General features: G+C 50.9%; 1 protein-coding gene across 1 annotated transcript in view; it reads right to left on the bottom strand.

The window, feature by feature from the left end:
* REXO1 (RNA exonuclease 1 homolog) overlaps positions 1–25,833 on the bottom strand; it is a 42,952-nt gene that overhangs the window by 4,596 nt on the left and 12,523 nt on the right. Inside the window, exons 2-14 of the mRNA XM_040086889.2 lie at positions 22,201–23,960; positions 18,360–18,461; positions 15,859–16,060; positions 15,030–15,193; positions 12,792–12,929; positions 11,323–11,446; positions 10,126–10,239; positions 8,107–8,244; positions 5,902–6,015; positions 5,236–5,309; positions 1,698–1,808; positions 1,275–1,390; positions 955–1,093 (exon numbers count right to left, since the gene is read on the bottom strand). Of these exons, the coding sequence (XP_039942823.1) occupies positions 955–1,093; positions 1,275–1,390; positions 1,698–1,808; positions 5,236–5,309; positions 5,902–6,015; positions 8,107–8,244; positions 10,126–10,239; positions 11,323–11,446; positions 12,792–12,929; positions 15,030–15,193; positions 15,859–16,060; positions 18,360–18,461; positions 22,201–23,960 (3,296 nt within the window). The remainder of the gene's footprint in view (positions 1–954; positions 1,094–1,274; positions 1,391–1,697; positions 1,809–5,235; positions 5,310–5,901; positions 6,016–8,106; positions 8,245–10,125; positions 10,240–11,322; positions 11,447–12,791; positions 12,930–15,029; positions 15,194–15,858; positions 16,061–18,359; positions 18,462–22,200; positions 23,961–25,833) is intronic.

The raw sequence follows: 25,833 nt of genomic DNA, 5'->3' as shown, positions 1-25,833 counted from the left end.
GTGAAAGGTCAAAATAACTTCATCAGAGTAACACCACAATGCCTAGAAAAGCTGGCACGGAACAGAGAACAGATCTGGCAAGGGTGAGAGACAAAGGATTTGGGATCAGTCACAGAATCATGGAATGGTTTGGGTTGAAAGAGACCTTGGAGACCATCCTGTTCCACCTTCCACTAGAGCAGGCTGCTCAGAGCCCTGTCCAGCTCTGTCACCCTGGGCAGCAGCAGCCACTAAAAGTTCAGGTGACACCAGGAGTGACACATGTGACCCCACTCCCTTGCACTTCCACCACAACCAGCTTTGCACAGGCTCAGAGACTGGAGAAACCATGGGATCCTGGAATATCCTGAGCTGGAAGGGACCCACAAAGATCACTGAATCCAGCCGCTGTCCCTGCACAGACACCCCAACAATCCCACCCTGAGCACCCCTGAGAGCGCTGTCCAAACGCTCCTGCAGCTCCGGCAGCCTCGGGGCTGGGACCATTCCCTGGGGAGCCTGGGCAGTGCCCAGCACCCTCGGGGGGAAGAACCTTTCCCTGAGCTCCATCCCAAGGCCTGGCACAGCTCCAGCCCTCGCTGGGCTCCTGTCCCTGGTCAAACCATGAGAGTGAAAAGATCAGCACCTGCCCCTCCTCCTCCCCCATGAGGATGTTGAAGATCACAATGAGTCTCCCCTGAGTCTCCTGCAGGCTGAACAAACCAAGGACCCTCAGCTGCTCCTCATGAGGCCTCTCCAGACCCTTCCCCATCCTCACAGCTCCTCTGGACACTCTCTAATGGGTGCATGGCTTTTTCATACTGTGCTGCCCAAGAAGTACACACAGGACCTGAGGTGAGGCCACCCCACTACTGGTCCTTGGAAATAAACAGTTCTGAAATTTGAAGGAGACACCTAACACCCCCCAGGTGGGAAAGCACCACAGGGAGACGTGAAGACAAGAGCCCAAGTTACCTTTAGTGCAAATAAGTCACTTTCCAAGCTGTGCCCTATCAATATGGTGTCTGCACTGAACATGTTCAGCAGGACAGCTTGGACATCGCGCAGGGTGATGCTCGTGTTCTCCAGGTCCTCTTCTGTCACACCTGAGAATCTGCAGAGCAACAGGACACAGGTGGGGGAACTTCACTTGAAGAAACACCTCAAGGTCCAAAGCCCCTCAGCCCTTAAGGAGTGGTGGTCAGTGGAGTTTCAACAAGCGCTCCCAACTTCCTGAGGGGGCACAGAGCTCTGTCCCGAGGAAGAGCATCCTCCCCTGGTGTTACAGCCCTCACCTGGTGTTGTAATCCACCACCTTGGAGTCTGGCTTGACAAAGGTGTCGTACACCACCTTCAGCTCCGAGTTGATCACGGTCACTCTCGTCAGCTCCAGTCCTTGCTTAGTGTAGCACTGCAAGGAACAGGGCAGATGTGATGAGAGGCACAACCACGGTGTGGGATCTGTGGAGCCCCTCACCCAAAATGCAGCACATCTGGTGCAGCAAGGCCAGGCTGCAGCACTGCCCAGCGTGGGCCAGTCAGAGCCCGCCAGGGCCGCACAGCCCTCAAGTCAAACACACCAATCAATAAGAACTCATTTACACCTCCAGCACCAATATTCAGAAAAGAGAGAATGAGGTCAGGAAACAGCTTCCCTTCAGCCACTCGTGTCACACCTCAGCCAGTCCCAAAAAGCTTTGTCTGGCCTTTGGACCCACCATTTCACAGTCTAAGGCGTAGATCCCAGGGTAGCCATCAGTCGTGGGCAGCTTCTCAAACGTCTTCACAAAGCCATCCAGGCTCTCCTTGCGCCCATCGTGCACGTGTTGCTGACAGGAAAAGACAGCGACAGTTGGTGATGACAAGAACAAGAAGCCAAAGAGCCCACCCCAACAAACCTCCACTTCAACAAAAGTGGGTTTTTAATGATTTCTTAGCGAGGAATAAGTTTTGCCTCCAGTGAGCCTGAGGAGTTCCCAAGCACAGCAAACACAGCCATGGGCAGCCACAGTCCCAGTGGCAGATCAGGGCTGGTGGCTGATCAATGCACTGACAGCACATGGAGGAGCAGGACAGCACGCGTCTGGGGAGAAGGAGCTCTCAATCTGGAGTGGAATGTCACACTGAGGCCTGACACTGATGTAACTCCAGCTCCTGGTTCCTGTGGCCAAGACAACCCAGGTGCAGGATCCTAACCCCAGACAGCCCTGTGTGAGCACCAGGCGCTCCTGACAGCAGCTCCAGAGCCGGCTGCGTGTGCACCCACTCACAGCCACTGCACTCCACACCAACAGGAGCTCCAGCCCACCAGCCCCTGAGGCAACAGAGGGCATTTCCAAGCACTCTGCTTTGTTCCCAGCTAAAGCTCCGGGGTCAACAAGATCCAGCAGGAAAACGCAGAGAGCGATTTCACAAGTGGCTTAAGCCGGTGCATGACCGAGCTGCTGTTGCAACACAGGTACTTCCACACTCCTCCCAGCACAGATCCCAGTGGTTATCCTGAAACCTGCCTGGCAGCAGGGGTTCTAAGCTGGATGAAGTTTAAAGGGGAAGCAGGAACAGGAAACTGAGGGCAAGGCAGAGCTGTGACTGCCCTTTTGCCTACTGACATGGTTTTAGGTGAAACCAACCTGCACCACACCCAGAGGTGATGCCCTCCCTCCCTCCCTTATTCCCCAGTGGGGTTTTTTGTTGTGTTGAAGTTTTCTGTCCCTAAATCTTCACGTATTTGAGCACAATCACAGCAGCCGGGTCACAGCCCCCCTTGCAATGCTCAAAACCATGGAATCACTGAATCCTTAAGGTTGGAAAGGACTCCCAAGATCATCAAGTCAACCCAGAAGCCACACCAAGGTCACCACTAAGCCACGTCCCCAAGTGCCACATCCACGTGTTTTCTGACCACTTCCAGGCATGGTGACTCCACCACTGCCCTGGGAACCCCTTTCCAACCCTTTCTGTGAAGAAATGTTCCCAATATCCAACCTAAACCTCTCCTGGCCCAGCCTGAGGCCGTTCCCTCTCCTCCTGTCCCTGTTCCCTGGGAGCAGAGCCCGACCCCCCCGGCTGTCCCCTCCTGTCAGGAGCTGTGCAGAGCCACAAGGGCCCCCTGAGCCTCCTTTTCTCCAGGCTGAGCCCCTTTCCAGCTCCCTCAGCCTCTCCTGGGGCTCCAGCCCCTTCCCCAGCTCTGTTCCCTTCTCTGGATACACTCCAGCCTCTCAATGTCCTTCTTGTCACAAGGGGCCCAAAACAGCTCCCAGGATTTGAGGTGGGGCCTCAGCAGTGCTCAGCACAGAACAGGGCTTCCCACACGTCTCACCCTACAAGGAATGAAACTGTTCTGGTTTGTCTCAGGATAAAAGGCTGGAGAGACGAGGAGCTGAGGCACTCATGAAGCTGAGTGTGGGCAGAGAGGAAACCAAAGCAGGATTTGCATATTTTCCCGCACAGGTCACTACTGCAGGTGCAGCCAGAGCACAGGAACTGCATCATTTGGAGTTAATGAGGCAGCTGGGCCAACACTGAGGCCAATCTCTCCCTGTATTCATAGCCAGCACTGCTCCAAGGCCTCATGGATCACCGCTCCCCACGTGCAAGGGGCCACTCTTGTCACTTGTCCACTCTGCGTGGACCCTGCTCTGCTGAGGGAATGGGGAGAGCAGCTCAGCAGCCAGCAAACACCTCTCCCTCACAGCTTCAGCCCTTCCCTCCCTGGGTAACACAACAGAACTGAGCAGTGAAGTGAAAAAAAACAAATAAACACCCCAATCCCATTAGATATTTATGTCCATCAGTTCTGAAACTGCCCAATTCTCCCTGGCTGGGAGGAGGGCAGCCAAGTTGCTCCTGTTTTTAGGGCCGAGGAAGCAGCAGCCTCGGGTATCACAAAGAGCAGGCACCCGAGGCTCCGGGAGCAGCGCGGCTCCCTCCTGCCACCTCCTGCCTAACTGCAGCAAAGCCAGGCCAGGACAGCCCTGTGCCTGCACACACACGAGCTTTTCTAACCAGCGCCGGCTCCAGATACTGAGAATGGTGTCTTATTACAAATATTTTCTGCTTTCAAAGCCCTTCTTCAAAACTGTGCTCCCCAATATCCCAACATCCCAAAACTCCACTGCGTGCTCTGATGCTGAGCAGGCTGGGGATCCAAATATTCCAAACGGTGCTGTGAAAACTGGGAGCTCATAAAAAAGAGGAAGAGGGACTTTTTATACCAGTATGGAATGACAGGACAAGGGGGAATGGCTTCCCACTGCCAGAGGGAAGGGACAGATGGGATATTGGGAAGGAATTGTTGGCTGTGAGGGTGAAGAGGCCATGGCATAGATTACCTAGAAAAGCTGATTTAAAAAAATTCCTAAATTCATGTGGAAAAGAAAGAAAAGTAACAACCTGATCCCATCATCCAGTCTGACTGTGCAGGGCAGGCTTTTATGGTGCCCAGAACACTCCTCTGATTGTAACAAACCTTGGATTTTGCCCAGAATTCACATTCTACCTCCAGCTTTTGGTTCTCCCCTGTGTGGCAGCTGCCAAATATAAAAATGCCACTAAAACAAGCGACAAGGAGCGTTCCCAGAGAGCTGAGGGAAAGGCAAAGACAGTCAGGGGATGCCAGGCTGGGACACCAACTCTCCTGCTAAGGAAAGGAAAAAGCACCCGTGCAAAGGTACCCAGACAGTGCTCTGCTCTATCAAACTGCACATCTGAGAGGTTCTCCATTCTTTTTTCCAGTGCTGGGCTCCCTCAAAAGAAGTTTTGTGATATTCTGAGTTACAAGAGGCTCCTTGGGAAGGTTTCTCTTCTCATTACAACCAAGGATAAACAAACAGAAAGCTTGTAAGAAAAGCTTTGTCCACCAGGAGAAAGTTACCTTAGTATGGGAATCTGGAAAGGAAAAGATGGGGGAAAGCCTTTGGTACATTGTTGCCAAGGCTCAGACTGCTCCTTAAAAGGAAATCCTTTATTTCTCATTTCTTCTGTGATTCACTTACAAACATGAGCTTTTCTGTGTCCCTCAAGCAGACGAGCTGGGCAGCTCAGGATGAATGAACCCAGCTCACTCCAGACAGCTGAGTGTCAAATACTGGGTTTTCCTACCACTGCAGAGCAAAAGAATTTAAGTTGTGCTTGTTTTATCCCCTTAAGGGAAGCCACTGCTCTTCTAAAGGCTCAAGCAAGGATTTCCCAGCCACTGCCACTGTGAGCAGAGCACAGATGTCACTGAGAATAAAAAGGTGTTGTTCCATCACTTACTTTAGCAACCTGGCAGCCTGGTGACCCCACAGCTCCGGAGCAGCAGCTGTAGTGAGTTTCCCACCCACCTGGCACTGAAAGAGCAAGAGATGAAGGGTCAAGGAGAAGAGTCTTGGTAACAAGAGACCTGAACTTCAGCTTTCACGTGCAGATCCCCTGGATGAGCACAACAATTAGGTGTCAAACGCAGAGGGAAAATAACTGTGGATTCACAGGCAGCAGTCTAAAGAGTTTAAGTCTCTGGTACTCAGCCAGACAAACTCCAGAAGCCACTGGGATGCTCTGATGGAAAACCAGAGCAGAGCTCAAACTAGGTTAGTGCCTTGCTGCAAATGAATTCAGCCAAGATCAGTGAACTCTCCTGGGAGTGACAGACCTCTAGTGCTCCCAGTCAGCCTTTTAAAAGGCTGGTTTCTTTTCAAAAAGCACACAGGAAGGTTTTTTATCCTTTACTTTTCTGAACAAAGATGAAGCGCCTCTGCTGCAGCCCCAGCGTCACATTTTGGGGACCGCCAAGCCCAGCAGCCCCTTGTGAGGCCATTTCAGTGACAGGCACAGCAACTGTCACCACTTGGGAGCGTGACAAGCTCCAAAATCGAGCTCAGACCTCGAGCAGAGTGTGTGTTTGGAGCTGGAGCACAGCCAATCCCCCCGGCAGGGCCGTACCTCTCTGCTTGCGCAGCCGGCCCCAGTGATGGACGCACTCCTCCTTGCGGATGCAGCTCCCCGAGGCTGAGACCATGTACTCGGTGCCACAGCGACAGCAGATCCTGCACGAGGCTTGGGGACAGGAGACAAGCAACAGCCAGGTCACTGCAAACCCCTCACCTGCTTAACCTGGCCAGAGCAAAGTAAATCACAATCACTCAAGCCCCGAATGCTGTTAAATGACGTTTTCTGTTAGAAAGGATTCCAAATGTTGTTCCAAACTCCTATAAAGGCACAGCAATCCCTCTGAAATCTGAAACACTTCCCAGAGGAAAACACAGAGACTCTCCAGTGGCTTTGGTCCACATCAGCTGCCCCCAGTTCCATCAAGGTTTGCTGCATTGTTTCTCCATGCACAGCAAATTACGTTGGAGTCTAACACAGTTATTTTAAGGAACAGGATAAATAAGTCATTCTTTGGACACCAGAGCTAATGAAGCCTGGTTTCCAGGGGATCTGTGCCTTGTCACTTCCAAATGACATTTTAGCTCCTCCAGGGCACAGCTTTTCTGTCAGGATTTTCCAGCAGCTAAACCCAGGAGCACTTAGGGCAGGGCCTGGCCCAGCACGGGGTCAGTCTGCAACTGCTCCCTCCTACCGCCTCTGCTTTTACTGCCCAAAATTTGGGGAAGGGAGATGCAAAAAGCCACTGTGCTGGAGCTACCATTCTTCTGATCTCCATGCAATTCCATGAGTTTTGGTGCGAGCATTAAAGCCGTTAGCGCATTCCCAGCTCTGCCCAGCACCAGCCCACCGGTCACAGTGGCAGCAACAGCTTTAGTTAAACAAGGAGGAATTCAAAGATCCTGCAACATCTGCAGGAAACTACGGGAATAAAACCTGGAACATGAGCTCAGGACCATAGAAAGGAGCTGGCTGGTTCCCTGGAAAAAAGGGCTCTCACAAATACAGCACTCGACAGTGTTAATGCAAGAGAGCTTTTGCCCAGGTTGCTTCAGCAACCACAGGACAAATGTAGGCACAAGGTGTTAACATGGATGAGCACTTAACACACTTTAGTGAGGTCTCTCCACACAGATGCTCAGGGGAGCGTGGCAAAGCACCTCAAAAGAATTCCCCAGTCTGGGTTTTATCCCTGCTGCAGCACAGCCTGCTTTAGTCAGGGGCTGAGGAGCAGAAATCTTGCCATGAGTTCAGAAAATTCCGAGGAGGACCCCATCCTGTCCTGAGGAAACCTGTGGGATGAAGGCCAGGCCGGGCACGGCTTGGAGCAACCCAGTCTGGTGGAAGGTGTTCCAGGGGGTGGAATGAGATGGGTTTTAAAGTCCCTTCCAATCCAAACTGTTTTGTGATTTTATGATCGTTTTGTCCAGCTGCAAAATGGGCTCTGGGGAACAACTTGGCCCAGCAGTGCCACGAGATCAAACAAAAAACTGCAATCCAGAGCGGCAGAGCAGGACCCACTGCAAAGCCAGCCTGGCCCCGTGCCAGTTCTCATCCCATTGTAACAGCAGCTCTCACAGAGACAGAAAAAAATCCTCCCCCTGGGAGAGGGGAGGTCACCAAGTACAGAACAGGAGCCTCCTTCCAACCTGCTCAGTTGCTGTTCTTTGGCAGCACAGAATCATGGAATTGCTAAGGTTGGAAAAGACCTTTAAGACCAAGTCCAACCATCAGCACCACCACGATGGTCACCACTAAACCATGTCCCCAGGTGCCACATCCACATGTTTTTTGAACATTTATGGGGATGACGACTCCACCACTGCCCTGGGCAGCCTGTTCAATGCTTCACAACCTTTTCCATGAAGAATTTTTCCCTTCTATCCAATCTAAACCTCCCCTGGCGTGACTTGAGGCCATTTCCTTTCATCCTGTTACCTGGGAATTAGGAATTAGAAACCTCCTTCATCCTCACAGACTATAAACTCTGGGTCAAAAATAGCATTCTCAGGGTGTGAAAGCTGAAGGAACTCTCCGTTACTCTGACATTACTGCGCACTACAGTGCAATATATGATGTTGGAATTGACGTGGAAATCCTGTGCAGAGCACCAGGCATTCCTCCACGCAGGAATGCAGCAGAATTCTGCAGCCACACTCCCCGTCACAACAGCAGCAAAGGCTCCACACTGAGATCTTACACAACCACAACAGGTAGCTCCAGCAAATCCTGCAGAAGGAAAGAGCCAGCAGAGCTTACAGTCAATCACTTTCTTCTCCTCTGCAGTGAAGAGCACGGCACGTCCGGCCTTCTCGGGGTGAGGCATCGGGTACCCGTTCTCCTTGAGCTGCTCCTCGGTCATCAGGTACTCCTTGAGGCGCCGGTACAGGGCAGCTCCTGCACACAAACACAGTGCTGAGCTCTCCTCATAAAGCACTGCCTGCTCCTCTGCCTTCACCAAATCTCCTGCCTTGATAAACTGCCCCCACTGTTTGGAGCTTGCTTCCACCGCCTCAGCTCAGGATGGACAGGGGAATAGGTGACGGGGGGTAATTTTTAAAATCTGGTCATTAGTGCCCAAGCTGGTTTTTAAACTCCTTGAACAAGGAGGATTAAGTCTGGAAAGCACAGCTGGAACAGGATTTCTCCAAAAGGCCCATCTTCAGCCTTGCTGTTGCTGATAGAACCAACCCAATTTGGGGACCTTGGAGCTCATCCCATTCCACCCCTGCCATGGCAGGGACACCTCCCACTGTCCCAGGCTGCTCCCAGCCCTGTCCAGCCTGGCCTTGGCCACTGCCAGGGATCCAGGGGCAGCCACAGCTGCTCTGGGCACCCTGTGCCAGGGCCTCAACACCCTCACAGCCAACAATTCCTGCCCAATCTCCCATCCAGCCCTGCCCTCTGGCAGCGGGAGCCATTCCTCCTTGTCCTGTCACTAAAAGTGAGACTTCTCCCATTTTCATGTTTAAATGCAACAGCTGATAATTGGCAGCACAGCCCTCAAACACCCCTCAAAGGCCACCCACAGCTCCCTAAAAACTTCATTATCAGAAATTTCTTCCTGCTACCGATTTCAGGCTGCTCGTTTCGTTTCACAGAATAATTATAACTTCTTGCACTCTGCTCGATATCTCCTTCGGCTGCTGCGTTAAACCCTTCCAATATTCCTGGGTGCCCTTTGATGTTGCTTAGCTGAGCTATACTGGCCCTTTTAAGCTTTCTCAATGTCAATTCCTTCTGCTCCATGGCCTCCACAGCTCTTCTCTGATCTCCTCCACTATTTCCCTACATCTCTTGGCAACCAAAATACCCATAACTGATTTGAGCCCACGTGAAAAATGCTCGTGGCACAACCCTTTGGCTACGATACGACCTTACTGTGACATTGGTGAAAGTGAAACTGAGCCCTGCAGAGATGGAGATTTTTAAGTTTGCCTTTTAATCTGACAGGCACATTGTAAAGAATTGCTTCAGGGCAAGAAAGTTTAAGTAAAATAATGCCCAAAGCACAAGAGGCAGCTCTGAATGGTTATTGATGCTCCATCAAAGCCAGCCAGGCTGCAGCAGTGACCTCACAGCCCCAGAGAGGATGGAAGGAGGGCACTGGTCAGAGGTGTCACCATCCCCCAAGGGACTCTGCAGCTCCGTGATGCAGCCAGGCAGTAACTCCTAACAGAGAAACCCCAGCAGTCCATAAAAATCCTGGAATGTCCTGAGTGGGAAAGGACCCACAAGGATCATCCAGTCCAGCCCCTGTCCCTGCACAGACACCCCAACAATCCCACCCTGAGCACCCCTGAGAGCGCTGTCCAAACGCTCCTGCAGCTCTGGCAGCCTCGGGGCTGGGACCATTCCCTGGGGAGCCTGGGCAGTGCCCAGCACCCTCGGGGGGAAGAACCTTTCCCTGAGCTCCATCCCAAGGCCTGGCACAGCTCCAGCCCTTGCTGGGCTCCTGTCCCTGTCCCAGAGCAGAGCTCAGCCCCTGCCCCTCCGCCTCCCCTCGGGAGGAGCTGCAGCCCCCGAGGAGCCTCCCCTCAGTCTCCTCTGCTCCAGCTGAACGAGCCAAGTGCCCTCAGCCCCTCCTCAGACCCTTCCCCAGCTCCGTGTCCCTCCTTTGGACACTCTCCAACAGCTTTGGATCCCTCTGACAGTGTGGTGCCCAAAGTGCCCCCAGAACTCGAGGTGAATGCTCCAGCCTGATTCTGCTCCCCTCAGTCAGTGTCACACCTCAGCTCCACCCCTACAAGGGACAGCCCAGCAGGAGCAGGGTCTGACCTGTCAGATCCTCGGCTCTCAGGCTCCCTGAGCGGTTCAGAGTGAAGCTGGTCTTGGCAGCAAGCTTCCCTCCCAGCACAGCTTCGTGGGACACCACCTTCTTGTTACTTGTCTCTGCAAGGAGAAGGGAACAGCACAGGGGGACAGAGATCAGGTACCCAGAGAGTGACTTCAGTCCTAGTTTGGGACACTACACATGGGCAAGAGGAGGGCTGTGTTTATCCTCTTCAAGTCTTGTTTTGCTCCAGAAATGGATTCTTTGTGCCACATGCTGGCCCAGAATTTCCATCCCAGCACCACAGAGAGTTTTCCATTCACACTGTCAGCCCACAGCAATTTTAAGGGCAGCAAGGACACTTTTACAATTCTGCTAGAAACTTGTAGCTCTCCCTGCTCACTCTGCACAAACAGCCCTCCAACTGACCAAAAGCAGGAGAGGAGCCAGCACAGAAACAACGTGAACCCTTCGTGTGCTGCGTGAGGGCATCACCCACCCCCAGGAAGCAGCTTTGACTCTGGGGCCCTGCAGACCAACCTCCCACACAGGATCTTTCAGCTTCTTTCAGAAAGGAGCTTCAGAGCTCTAGAATATGCTCAGCACATCAGATAATGGCAGAGAGGGGCTTTTTACTAATCATTAACTGGCAGCCCTCTCCTAAAGGCCAGCCTCCAAGTTCAGCTGCTCTGCCTAATGGCCAGGAACGTAATGAAGACAGAGGGGAGAAAAGGGAAGAGACCAGAGGAAAAAAAAAAAAAAATCACAAGAACAGCACAAATTGATTGTTTAATGTACCCTCTCGAGAGCCAATAATGAAATGTCTTAACCCTCTTCGTTTCTCTCTTGAAGCTTAATGTGTGTAACAGATTTCTGTGGTGATGGACGAGTCTATCACTTTGAAGGCATCATGTGAAAGTTACTCCATTAGCAGGGCTTTTCATTTGAAAGAACTCGTGCTAAAAAAAACCCCCACACCCGTGTGGCATTATCTCCATTTAGGCCGAGAAAGCCAACAAAGCATTGCAGGACCTGCCTCTTGAAGGCCCATTAAAGCTTGCCAGGCTATAAAAAGCTAAACTGGAGCTGTTTGCCTTTCAGCATAATGCTGCTGAGAAATGGGTTCTGGCTTTTCAAACAAGTTTCTCTCAGTGGTTTGTAATCCCAGCAGGGCTCCAGCTGTGAAACTGTAAGGTACCTACTGTTGGTGCTGGCCGGGGAGTTGGGCACGAGGCTGCGCAGCTTCTTCAGGGTGTTCACGGCCACGTTCAGGTAGATGTTGCGACTGGTGCTGCGCTCGTAGGCCACCTTCTCCTCTGCCAGGGCCTGCCAACAGCACAAGTCACCACCACACACCCTCTCCCCACTGCCCACAGAGCCCTGGCACGGTTTGGGGTAGGAGGAACCTCAAAGGTCACTTTTTTCCACCTTCCACTCTCCCAGGTTGTTCCAAACCCCATCTAACCTAGCCTTGAACACTTCCAGGGATGTGGCAGCCACTGCTTCCACTGCTTTTGGAGAAATGTTGGGCTCTTAGAATACAGACTCCAAGCAGGACCACAAAAAATCAAACTGCCCGGCACGGAACTGAGTAATAAAGCGGGACGTGGCACCAATATGTACTGGTGTGGGGTCTTGCTCAGGTAAATAAGAGAAAAAAAAAAGTCATTTTATTTTAAACAAAGTGCTGGGAAAAGCACTTCCACGTGAAACTTTCCCAAAGAGATTGATAAAAAATTCCTAATTGGCAAAAACTTATTTTCTTCAAATTTTAACGTATTTTAAATTGCTTAACATATTTAAATCATCGCTTCTCTTTTCCCCAGTATAAAGTCTGCTGCCACCTTGGCTTAAGTGTTCCAGAGCTGCTCTTGCTCCCAGGAAGATCCATTGTTTTCATCAAGTAATTCTTGATTCTTGGAACTGCCTGGGAAAGGCTGCTTTCCCCACTTCAGTGCAGTGCAAGATCTGAACTGGTAGGAAGAGGAGATTTGGCAAATGGTGACTCCTTGGATGCAACAGGAAGTTGGAAAGGTGAAATCCCACAGCAGAAATCCCTGTGGTGTCTGCTTTTTGACACAATGTCCCACATTTACCCAATTAATGGCCAAGGTTTTCCAATAAAATGTATTACCTCCTCAACTCTGCTTTTGGAAATCCTACTATACTGTCCCTACTGTTAAAGGCCCCTTAAAAGCCTTCAGAAGCAGCAAGGAACCAGCTCCCAACCAACTCCATCTATCCCAAACACCTCCCTGTGCCCAATATTTGATTCCAGGAGGTATTTTCTGGCTGCACCAAAGCGTCTCCAAGCACAATGCACATTGCTCTGCACTCCTCTCCCGGGGCTGTTAAAGGGATCAGGCAAGCTTTCCAAATGAAGGGAAAGATGGGATTTCCTACTGGCAGCCCCCACTGCAATGACACTTTCTGGTCTGGTAATATTTAATGCCAGGTTCCTCGACTGAGCTGTTTGTGGATAGAGGAGTTTTCATGGACTCAGGGAACGATTTGGCTTGGAAGGGACCTTAAAGATCATCTAGTTCCTGCTCCCAGGTTTCTGCAAGCATAAATCCAATCCAGTTTTCTGGATTTGCTACCATTTTAGAAGGCAGAGGATGTCATTCCCTGCTGCAAACTTCATTCCTGAGAAGCAGGGATCTGTACACACCTTGTCGAAGGCTTCCTGTGAGGAGGAGCAGAATTTCAGGCACTCATCAATGAAGAGATTGAGATACCTCTGACGAATGTTGGTTGGGACTTTAGCTCCAAATTCTGTGGGAATAACAGGCCTCTGTAAAGCGGTGCTCTGGAGGTGAGACAGAGAAAGAGGCTGGTCAGGCTCTAGGAGGTTGCTCTGAGGCTCTCCCCCTTCCTGTTATTAATCAAGGGGTGACTTCCTTTTTGAAAATCTGCCCAAAGCCAAACTTAACACGCAGCACTTTTGGCACTCAAAATACCACCTGAGGCTTCACCACCTTCAGTGCTTTAACTCCTTTAGAAAACAGCTGTATTTCCCTCTGAAGTCAGCCAGGAGCAAGGACTCCAGTGGCATTAGTCACACACAGGCATTCCAGAGCAGGGAATGCTGACATTTCCAGCGACAGATCCAAGGCTGGGATGACACCAAGCACCACAGGCTGAGCTGGAGCCATGAACACGCAACACCAGTTATGGGCACCACACACAGGTTTGGTTCTCTGGCTGTGAGGAGAGAACAGGAGGCTCCTCCTGCCAGGCTGGCACTCACTTAACCCATCCCACATCCTGGAGCATTCCTGCAAATTGACTGCATTGGGGGGTTTCTTCCTTTTTTAATGCCAATCATGATGTTCCTGATGGGATTTATCCCTTCAATTTAACTGCATGTTCTTCAAGACCTGCATGACAGACTGAGCTACGGCCCAGCACTGCAGTTTTCCATTTCACACCAGTTTACTCCTCACGTCACAGCACACTTGTCTCTTTTTCAGAGAGGAAAATGTACATTCATCTCTATAACACCCAACTGTTTTGTCGGTTGTTCTCCATCCCACCCAAGAGATATCCACAAACCAAACCATCTGCTGCAAGCTGGAATAAAAACAGCTCTGTGGAAGATGTGAGCTTGTTCCAAGGGGAGAACTGGTCCTATCTCAATGGGAAAAGTGCTCATTTTCCCCAGGAGACTCTCATGTTGATGCCCTGTTCAAGGGGATTTGTTTATTTTCATTAAATATATAAATTCTGAATCTCTAGTATGATACTCTTAAGCGCCTCTGTAACTCTGCTAAATATTTTACCCTTTCAGTTATTTCCCGTCTTTTTAATCACCTTCAAGTTCTACAGTACCACGGTGGCAGTTTGGGGTGGGAAAGGAAGAAAATTACTTTTCACTCTTCTAGAAATCATCATAGCAAGTTATGACAGATCTTGACACAGAACATCATCAATAAAGGGATCTTTAATCAAGTCCTGGCACTAACCACGTTCTGCCATCCACTCCAGCAGGCAGCTCCTTATGCCATCCCCAGGCTGCTCCATGAGGAATTCTGCTCTGAATTGTCTTAGCAAGGAGCAGCTTTCCAGTGCTCATAGAAAAGAGGGATTGAACAGAACCATGGAATGGTGTGAGTGGGAAGGGGCTTTAAAAATCATCCCAGTGCCACCCCTGCCATGGCAGGGACACCTTCCACTGTCCCAGGCTGCTCCCAGCCCTGTCCAGCCTGGCCTTGGGCACTGCCAGGGATCCAGGGGCAGCCACAGCTGCTCTGGGCACCCTGTGCCAGGGCCTCAACACCCTCACAGCCAACAATTCCTGCCCAATCTCCCATCCAGCCCTGCCCTCTGGCACTGGGAGCCATTCCCTGTGTCCTGTCACCTTGCTAAGGAACTCACAGCAAAGGTACCCAAAGGCAGGGCAGAGATCCCAGGGGCAAAGAGGAATGAAACAAAAACAACTAACAAAGACAAAATAGTCTTTTCTTTAAACACCAGCAGCAGCATGAAGTTCAGTGATCACATTTTACTCTCTAGGTCACAGAGGGACATCATTCATAACCACCTGCCTCAGTGTGGCCCACTGGGAAGGCCACAAATCCATCCCTGGCTTTTCAGCACGGGAGGCTCCAAGCCCTTGACCCAAACACACCCAGGCCAGTCAGCACAAGAGAAGGCTCAAACTGGAGACAAGTGATCAATATTCACAGAGATCAGAGCAGCACTTAAGTATTTCCACCTTTTTAAGCTCCTACCCCTCGAGTGTTTAATTTTTTACACAATGCTATCTAGGAAAACCACAGGAAGAAACAAACCCACTTAATCAACATAATCAAAACACCACTTTCAGGGAGTGCTAAATTTGGAACAGCCGGATCAAACATTCCACCCTCCCCGGGGAATGACAGGAAAGAATTCAAATTCCTCTTACCTGTAAGGAGGGAACATGTGCTACCCTTTTGGGCACGATGGTGCTGGTGGTCTTGGAAGCCATCCCAGCCAAGGTGCAAGGCTTCAGAGGCAGGGTGGGGGCTTCAGAGTCATTGGAAGGTGTGACACTCCTGCCACCAAGAGTCGCCTTGCTGCTCCCGAGGCCTGCAGGGAACACAAAACACTCAGGTGCAAATCCTGCCACTGGGCTTCAGGCTGCCAGAATGAACTCACTATCAAAGGCCAGCGCTGCAAGCTGTGATTTTCTCAAATCCAGGTCTCCAAAGGGATACAAATTGGGCAATTTTACCAGCTTGAAGGCAAGGATGAAGAAATCTGCCAGGAAACGTGTCTCATTTGGGTTTGTTTTGGGGGGACTGAGTCAGCAGAGTTTAAAGAGGTAACTCTGTCAGCTGGAAGGCACTGACACCCCACACGTCAGCTCTGAGTCCTTCCATTACAAAGGGACAGCAATGAGCATTAATTATCACTTCCCTCCTGCTCCAGCCACCTCCGAAGGCTTAAATGGAAGAGGGAATGAAGAGCAAACACGATCCAAGGAAGAAACAGAAACAGGAAAGGCTGAAGTGAGGGAGGCCGGGCGAGACAGATGAGGCTGTACACGTCTGACCTGTCGCTTCTCAGAACAGGCTGGAATTTCTCAGGGAAAGACTTTCCACCAGACACTATCAGCAAAGATTCAAGTCATGACCAGCCCTACACATCCCCTGACAGTTTCCCCACGCGCTCAGGAGAAATGTAAACACACGGTAGTGCCTTTGACCAGGAGGAGCACAGGACAGCGATCCCAAATCCCGCCGCCGGCTTACTTTGCTTGGCTGCTGCGGTGAGGGCTGCATTTGGCACATGAGCAATCCTCCTCTTTTCTCCTGGCAAACAGAGAGAGGTCTTTTGAACGGCCCCAACCAGCTGTGCTGCCTGCTGCTGAGCCAGCTGGATCCTCTGGTAACACACCTCCTGGGCCGTGGGGGGACGGTACGGCCGCACTACCGGCTTGCTCGGGGCCTCTGCCTGCACAGACAAACAGCATTTAGGGCCAGCAGCTCCCCTGCTCCATCCACACCCCCTGCCTTCCATTCACCCCAGAAAGGTCCCTTCTCCTCAACCCCTCCGTTAGCAACTACAGGGGTTTGAGAGGACAAGATCCCAACTGTCTTCCAGAACAAAATAATTAGGAGTCGTCCTTCGACAAACATGGCATTAATGATTCACGCTCCGGGAAGGCCTCCCAGCTCACTGGAACATTCCTCAGCTGGCAGGTGGCGTTAATGAACTGCTTTTAGTGGCATGATGCTCCCCACGGCTGTGCCCAGCCCAACCCTGGGCTCTATCAACACTCCCAGCCTTGCCCTGTGCTGCCTGCTTTGCTTTCCACCGCAATGGAAAAGTGACAGCAATCCTCCACACGACACTGAGCTCCACTGCTCTCTCCCTGAGGAGCCCCTGCAGCCACCTCTGCACCACAGCAGCTCCCACCTCTCTGCAGCCCTGCAACTGCTTAAAAGCCTCACAGATATGTATTTATGGGATCAGAGCATCAGATAAACTGAGCTCTGAATTTCAAAGAGGCTCTGTCCCTGCCCACTTCTGGAGGCACCTCAGAAGGTGCCTCCACTTCTGCCTCGGCCGTTACAGAACAAACAGGTTCCACTCGCATTTCCTCTGACGGCCAATTTTAGGTTTGCAGGAAGAGTGCCAGAAATCGTGTCAGCAAGGAGGGAAGTTTCCCAGCAGCAGAAGTGCAAGAGGAGCAGCAGTAGTACAAACTTCTCCACTCTACTTAACAGCCTTTGAAATGTGAGGAAGAGGCCTTGCCTCCCGAAATCTCCTTGGAGAAGGGTGGCCCAGTGTAACACCTGGGGGCAAGCTGGCACCTCCTGCATTCCCAGCCTCTGATGCTGACAGCAGCTTCTGGATACCAAACTGAGTGCAGTCAGACATTAAATTATAATTACAGACTTCCAAGCAGGACAGGCCACTCATTTTCTGCCTCACCTGCAATTCCTCTGGCCCCCCATTTCCCCCGGCAACCAACCCCAAACTTGGCTCCCTCCCCCCCTCTCCTGCTCCGTCCTGGAGCCATAAATCACGAGCAAGACTGAGCAAATATTCCACTTGGAGGGGCACAGCAAAGCACAGGCCTCAATTCTGAGGTGAAAAGCGGCAGTTCAGGTGCTACAGCACCTCCTGGACAGAGCTGGGAGCTGCTCTGAGCTGAGATACTCCAGGGAATGCAGGTCCTGGCAGCTGAGCACACCAGACCGGCTCTGTTTGCCCAAGCAAAGCCTGTGCTGGGGCTCCCATCTTTGGAAAGCATTTTGGGATCAGCTGTCACATTAAGAAAATATATTTAAAGATTTGTGCATGTCTAAAAGGTGCCTCTTTACAATAAATATTTGAGTTAATGAATTTCCAAGCCATTTGCTTCAGTCTCTTATCTCTTCACTTTGGAAGAAAGGGCCCTTATCAATCCACATGAACTGGCTGGAGATATGTAGTTAAATAAAACCCATTGTATTGACCCCAGGGCTTCAAATTATTAAAGGCAAAAAAAACCTTTCCAAGGCAGAGAGGAAAGACAGAACAATTAATTTGAACTACCCAGCTCAAATTAGTGCACAAGCCTCCACTCTTATCCTGCTGCAACATAAAACTAATCTGTGCTCAGCACCTGGAGGGAAACACATTAAACCCTCAGAGAAAACATGAATTAAAATCCCAGGGAGAAAGGAATTAAAAAAAAAATCAGAATGTCTTCCTGGCTTTTTTGTTTTGTTTTGTTTTAATTCTTCTCCTCTGTATTTGCACAACTGGGAAAGAAGAGTATCCAGACAAATACTGCTGAGATCTTGGCTGATTCAGAACAGATGTAAGGTAATGTTTTAAACATCTGACCAAATTACTGCAGTATCTTTCAGATCCACAAGGCACAGAAAAATACCAGCAGACACAGAGTGAATTTGTGTCCAGTTAATTTTTACTGAAATCACTGAATAAAGCTATACTGGAGAGAAATGAACACCCCAACCTATCCCAAAGGGTTACCAAGAGCACAGTTCATTCACTCCTCCCAGCCTACCCCTCGTTTTAGGAAGATTTATTAGAGTTTGGCTGCCACTTTTAACAGATCCTAAATATGTGAGTTTTTTGAGAAATTAGGAAGAGAGGAAATAAAACTGCCATAGACTGATTCCAGCACAAACAACTCCCACACTGCTGCCTGGCCCTGGGAGCGCAGCCTTTTCCAGGGTCAGGACAGAAAACCCTCACTTGGAACAACCTAAACATCTGCTCCTAAATCTGCACTTACATTTCCTTGTTTGACAAGATGAGAGATCCTTCTTTTTTGGCCGGGAAACAAAGTAGTTAAATTATCTTCTGTCTTTTCTTCATTTGCTTCCTCTTTGGATGGCTGGAAAACAAAAGAACAGGAGAACAGATTAGAAAATCCCTCGCAAGAGGGAGATGTGGAAAGTCTCCTTTTGGGTCAGTCTTGCAGGGGACAGGTGAGAACATGTGGTCAGCTGCTGGGCCACTGACAAGAACCTTGTTGTGACCCCAGGAAGCCAAGGAACAGCAGCAGGACATTCCCACCCCAGCAGCAGCTCCACGGGGCAGGATCAGCCCTCCCCTGCCAGCCACTCACACACATCACCTCCCATGGCATTTTTAGAGTCCAGGGGCTTTGGGGTGGTTTGGGTTTTTTAACAAGCTGAGAACTGACTCATTTCTGCCCTGGGCATGTGCTGACACCTGCTCAACACCAAACCACAATGTCCCCACCCCACATTTAGGGAAACATTTTCTGCAGGTTCATCCACAGCTGTCACTGCAGGAAGACTCTGGTGACAGCCCAGGTCACATCCAGAACCTCAGCAGGAGGCAGAAGCACCCCTCAGGCAAAGCTGCTCCAAGCTGACACCTCAGACCTGCTCCTGGACAAGGAGAACCACTTGGAAATCTGCTTCTTGAGATTCCATTTGGTTGTTAATTGATACAAAACACTTTGCAAGTTTATTTTTCAAAACTCCAACTGCTCTCTGGACAATCTTGGTTTCAGTTTTTCAAAGCAGCTCCTGGCAAACCTCTGAGATGAGCCTGACAATCTCTGAAATTCAGCAAGAGAGCCCAAGGCTGGATTTAGGGATGAGCTCGGGCAGCACTTGGGATAAGCCTGTGTTCATCACCACAAGGGCTCTCAGGATGAGCACTTCCCCCTGAATCACTTGGCTCCCTAGGAACTCCAAAGCCTGTTAATTCACTTCCATCCCTAATAAACTCTCTCACAATGCAATTCTCCCAGGCAGAAAAGCACCACACTGCCCACACGCAGCTTCCTGGAAACACAGAGTCCCAGAAGATCCTGAGCTGGAGGAACCTTCAGGATCATCAGGCCAGCCCCTGTCCCTGCACAGACACCCCAACAATCCCACCCTGAGGGACTGAGGCACAGAGGTGGCTTCTGTGAGGAGCTGCTGGAAGCTTCCACCGTGCCCAGCAGAGCCAATCCCTGCTGGCCCTGGAGATGGACATGCTGCTGGTCAAGGCTGGGCCAGTTTGAGGAGATGGTAATGCCTCTGTGATAACAGACTTAAGAAAATCAAAATAAAGTGGGGTGTGCAGTTTTAATTCCGGCTAGAGAAGAGGAGGAGGTGAGAACATGTGAGGGAAACGACATGGAGACACCAAGGGCAGTGGAGAAGGAGGGGCGGGAGCTGCTCCAGGCGTCGGAGCTGAGGCTCCTCTGCCAGCTGTGGTGAGAACATGGTGAAGCAGCTGAGACCCTGCAGCCCCTGGGGATCCACAGGGATACAGAGATCCACCACAGCCCATGGGATCCACAGGGGATGCAGAGATCCACCCACAGTCCCTGGGGATCCACAGGGATACAGAGATCCATGCACAGCCCATGGGATCCACAGGGATACAGAGATCCACTCAGAGCCTGTGGGATCCACAGGGGATGCAGAGATCCACCACAGCCCATGGGGATCCACAAGGATACAGAGATCCATGCACAGCCCCTGGGGATCCACAGGGATACAGAGATCCACTCACAGCCCCTGGGGATCCAAAGGGATACAGAGATCCATGCACAGCCCCTGGGGATCCACAGGGATACAGAGATCCACTCATAGCCCGTGGGATCCACAGGGGATGCAGAGATCCACCACAGTCCCTGGGGATCCACAGGGATACAGAGATCCATGCACAGCCCATGGGATCCACAGGGACACAGAGATCCACCACAGTCCCTGGGGATCCATGGGGATGCAGAGATCCACCACAGCCCATGGGATCCACAGGGATACAGAGATGCATGCACAGCCCATGGGGATCCACAGTGATGCAGAGATCCATGCACAGCCCCTGGGGATCCACAGGGACACAGAGATCCACCACAGTCCCTGGGGATCCATGGGGATGCAGAGATCCACTCTTAGCCCATGGGATCCACAGGGATACAGAGATCCATGCACAGTCCCTGGGGATCCACAGGGATGCAGAGATCCACCACAGCCCCTGGGGAAGGCACCCACGCCAGAGCAGGTGGATGCCTGGAGGAGGCTGTGACCCAGTGGGGGAGCCGGTGGAGAGAGGGGCTCTGCTCCCAGGCTGGAGCAGCCTGTCCTTGCAGGACTGCACCCCGTGGATGAGTGACGCACCCTGCAGCAGTTTTGGGAGGACTGTGTGCCCATGGGAGGGACCCAGGACCCACGCTGCAGCAGTTTTGGGAGGACTGTCTGCCTGTGGAGGGGAATTCACGTTGCAGCAGGTGCAGCAGGGCTGCTGCTCGTGAGCGTGGACCTGTGCCAGAGGTGTTCGTGGAGAACTTCTGTCTCCCGTGGGAGGGACCCCACGGCCTCCCAGGAGAAGGACTCCTCTCCCAGAGCAGCAGAAGAAAATCTCAGTGAGGAACTGACCAAACCCTCCTGCCCTGTCTCCCTGTGCTGTCAGTGGAAAGGAGGGAGAGGCTGGGGGGAAAAGGGCTTATTTTACTTCTCTTTATCCTTCTCTGATTTTGTTAGCAATAAACTCACTTTGTCCCTCTGAGCTGAGCCTGTCTTGCCCTTGGAGCGTTCTCTCCTGGTCCTTATCCCAACTCACGAACCCTGTTTGAATTTTTTCTCTCCTCTGCGCAGCTGCAGCAGGGGAGGGCAAGTGACGAACGTTTGTGGGTGCCTGGTGTTTGGCCAGTGTCAAACCACGATGGGCCCATCTAGGAAATTATTCCATAAACAAAGAAAATGCCCCATGACCAATGCCACCCACCAGGTGCCTACCCACAGACACCCATCTCCCAGAGGAAGATCCCTGTGCTGCAGTGAGCCTCCTTCCCAAAGAAGCAGGGAAACAAACCTCAGTGCAGGGATGCAAAGGAGCCACACGTGGCTGCTGACAGCTGAGCTGTGTCTCTCCAGGCCACAATTAACTGTTTGCTGTGAGTGGCAGCCCCTTGTTCAGCACTTTCCGAATTCAGTGATCAGTAATTCCTGCTACAGTTTATGTGCCCTTCAACCATTTTCTTTTTACGTAAATACTGTCTTTTTATCTCCTTAGTCTGAAGCAGCAGGTACCACTGGAAGAAATTTTACCCTCCATTTCTTGCTTGCACCACCCACAAGGTATCCAGAGATCCTGAGGAACTACCTGTAGTATGCATTTAGAATAGGAAATATGAATTTGGGGAGTCTCCAAAGTTTCTGACCAATACTGGACTTACTTGCACCAACACCCCATCCAGGTTCTACCTGCACCGATGTTCCTCAAACCCTGCTACAAGAAGGCAGAGCCCACACTGGCAATCTTAGACTGGCTTTGAAACCCCCAAAATTCACCCCCCTGCAGCCTTTTCTCCAGCCATCCACACGCTCAAGGTTCTCAGGAGAGATGGAGACAGAAGTAATTGATAACCCTGAAAGCTTTCCACACAAAAGGGAAATGAACACTTGCATTTCACAGCAGCTTTCAACCCAGTGGGTAAATTCAGGTGCAAACACTTCCAAGCACTCAGTCACAACAAGGAAGAGATTCTTCCAACACGTGGAGTCTCCCTCTTCAGCTACTTGAGACAAGCAACACCACTAAACCAAACCAGAATCCTTCCACCTCTGGAGAGCAGAGAACCAGCAACCCCAGCCCAGCATTACCTGTTTCCCCAGCCTTCCCTTGTCTTCAGTTTTCACATCTTTAGATTCATTAAAGATCCTGAGACACTCCTCCATGGGATCTGACTCAAAGTCCACATCTTTCTCAAGGATGGAATAATCGATGTCGTCAGATGTCGAGGAGGATGATGATGACCTGGACAGCTTTGAGCGCTTCACCTTCTTTGTCCTGTCCTTGTCGCTCTCAGAGGCTGAGCCAGAGTCAGCCCCATCCAAGTCCGAGCTCACATCAAGTAACGAGGAGGACAAAGGTCGGCCTTTGTCATCCTCATCTCCACTCTCGTCTCCAAACAGGTCGACGTGACTCAAACTCCGCTGCTTCCGACCCTTCTTCGGCTCTCCTTGTCCCCCAGAACTGACCTTGTCTTTCTTCCGCTCCAGGGAGGTCTTGGTCCCTTTCTCCTTGTTTTTATGACCAGAGCTTTCCTTGCCATTTTTCCCGTCAGCTGTTTTGCTCTGTGACTCCTTCTTGCTGCTCCCCACTTTCTCTGAGCCCTTGGTGACACCCTCGCTCTTGCTTTTCCCTGAACTGCTGGCGGTGGACTTGGACTTCTCTTTCTTACACCCATCCACTTTTTCCGACTTCTGTTTTTCAGGTTTCTTCAAGTTCCCATCTGTTTTCACTTTGATGCTTTTGTCTTTGCTGTTTTTCTCTTCATTCTTGGTTTTTAATTTTTCTTCTTTTTTGAGCACTTTGTCTTTGTCTGCATTTTTATTTTTCTCCTTCTTCCCAGCCTCACTGAGGCCTGGTGTTTTACTAACATCTGTTTTCTTCTTTTTTGTTTTGTCTTTGGAGTCTTTGTTTTTATTTTCAATTTCCGTGTTGCTCTTACCGGAACACAACTTCGCTGCTTTTGAGTTCTTGTCTGCTGAGTTCTTGCCAAGGTTTTTCTGTGAATTTGGAAGTTCCTCCCTGTGCGGTGCTGCTTCTTTGCTCTTCTGGGAAGCAGAGCCATCCACTTTCGTGCTCTGCCCTTTGCTGGAGATTTCGTTGTTTGACTCACTCTCAGAACCAGCTTTTGAGGGTGAACTACCAGAAGCTGTTTTATATTCCACCTCAGCCTCATCCTCAGAGGAGGAGAACCTGGCCAACACCTCGTCATCATCGGGATCTTCACAGAGCTTCTTCCGTGAGGGAGAGTAAGAGTCCTCGTAATCAGCGGCCCTTTCCCTTTTGGACCCCTTGGTTGTGGCTTTGCCCAACAGCCTGGCAGAGTAATTGGAAAGGGGGTCGTATTCCAAGTCCGTGGAAGGCTTGGAGTCATCAATCACATATTTATTGTTAGTGACAGTGCTGCTGTATTTTTTATTCTGTACTACAGCCTTGGGGACGTATTCCAGCGAGCTCCCTTTGGAGCGGGAGGAATCCAAAGTGTATTTACTGGACCGGCCAGCAGCAGCCAGAGGAGTGGGGTTGTAGTCTGAGTTATTACTGAAGTTGTAGCTCCCTGGATTATACTCCAAGGAGGCAAAGGAATCATTCTGAGGCCCAGTAGCTGACACGGGTGTGTTTGAAATGAGTGAGGAGCCCTCTGAAGCACCAAACTCCTTGGTGGTTTCCAGCAGCTCCTCGTACTTCTTCTGCTCCCTCTCCACTTCGTTCTTCACTGCCTCGATGGCCTTGTTGACCAGCTCCAGCTCCAGGATCCCGGGTGTGACATCGGTAATGTCAGCCAGAGTGCCATCCTCGGCCTCCAGCGAGGGCCTGGGAAGATCAGGGTTGTAGGGATCATAGCCTCGCTCTGGAAAGAGAACAATAACAATCACTTGCTGCCAGCAATTCAAGTAAAATTTAAAAGAGGTCTTTTTAAGGTCTGCTCTGGTCAAATCCCAGCAATGAATGACACAACCAAAAGCCACACTCTTGCACCACAGAATAAAAAAATGTTGGATACCAAAAGCCACCAGTGATGTTCTCCGGCCTAGACTAAACTAGATTGTACAAACTACTCCCAGGACTAAAATTCTGTTTAAAATGTGCTTTTAATACTCATGGAAAAGCTCTATAAATTAAATATTCTTCAGGGCAACAAAGAATAATCACTGTATTAGGCCCAAGGGGAGCTGACTGTGACAGAACTATCTGCTTGATTCAATGAAGCCACCAAGGAGGTAAGAGGATTCCAGTGAGAAACTGTGGATTAGATTCTTATTTCCCAATGCCAACACCTAACGCCACCAAAGGCCTCCAGTATTCCTCAAGGCTCAGTGTTTCTCACAGCAGCTGCAAGAAAACCACTCTGATCAGGACTGACAAACCGAGAGCTGCTGGGAGGAAGGAAAAACTACAACGGGCAACACAACCACTCAGAGCAACCACCAAGACAAGAACACTGAACACCCAACACGTTTCCCTTTTCCACATCCCCCTTTCCAGAAAAGTCCCTTCAATGGCTTCTCCTCCATGTCCAGCCTGGAGAAGGCTCCAGGGAGAGCTCCGAGCCCCTGGCAGGGCCTGAAGGGGCTCCAGGAGAGCTGCAGAGGGACTGGGGACAAGGGCTGGAGGGACAGGACACAGGGAATGGCTCCCAGTGCCAGAGGGCAGGGCTGGATGGGAGACTGGGCAGGAATTGTTGGCTGTGAGGGTGTTGAGGCCCTGGCACAGGGTGCCCAGAGCAGCTGTGGCTGCCCCTGGATCCCTGGCAGTGCCCAAGGCCAGGCTGGACAGGGTTTGGAGCAGCCTGGGATGGTGGCAGGTGTCCCTGCCTGCAGTGGGGGGTGGGACCGGACGATTTTTAAAGTCTCTCCCAACCCAAACCATTCCAGGACTCCAGCAACAGCAGCGTTGAGCAAACTGACAGAAGCTAGAGGAACATTAACAGCTGATTTTTGACTCTGAACTGTTTTCAATCCTTGTTTTATCACAGCATCTCTAGATGCTGACATTCCAGAGGAGCATTTATTCTCTGCTACAAGGACAGTACCAAAACTGGCTCTCCAACATGGATATGCAGAAGAACCAACAGTAAGCACAGAGACGGAAAACAGAAAATTAAAAACCTCTCAAGTCTAAGAGGGATGAAAGAATTTCTAATAACACTCAGAAACAGACAGTGTTAAAAGAGCCATTTCTACCATTCCCATAAGACTGAGGGGATTGCAGGGGTTTTTTTTGGGGGGGGGCAGGGTAGGTTTGGGGATTTTAGAGAGGATGCATGAATGCACAGCTTCCTTTGGCAACAGGAAAAGGATCTGTCTAGCAGTTGGCAGAACTGGCCCCCAAGGAAGCAGAATGAAAGAGGCTGGCTTGAAATAAAGGCAGCAGTTTCAGAAAATACTTTTTATCCCTGTGGGTTTGTGAAGTTTTTTTCCAAACCAATTAGCTCCTGATTGAACAGGGACTCTGGGCAATGGCAGCGTGGTGTCACCACCTTCCACAGGCCTGTCTGAGCCCTGTTCAGAGCCACAAACGTGGGGGAGAGGAACAAGGTGCTATTTCTATAACCAGTTCCCCTCCAGCTATTGCAGAGAGCTGTAATCATGACACAAAGAAAACTTCCAAACCCAGGGTGTGCTCCTCCCTAGGACACCCAGCACAGCCAGGGACAGAGGCAGGGAGCAGGTGACAAACCAGGGCAGCGAGCACTGGACAGACCAATTCCTGGTTAGAAACCT

Source organism: Hirundo rustica, chromosome 26, assembly GCF_015227805.2.
Source record: "Hirundo rustica isolate bHirRus1 chromosome 26, bHirRus1.pri.v3, whole genome shotgun sequence".
Lineage (NCBI taxonomy): Eukaryota > Metazoa > Chordata > Aves > Passeriformes > Hirundinidae > Hirundo > Hirundo rustica.
Note: the sequence above shows the minus strand (reverse complement) of the source record. Positions and strands in the feature narration are given on the sequence as shown.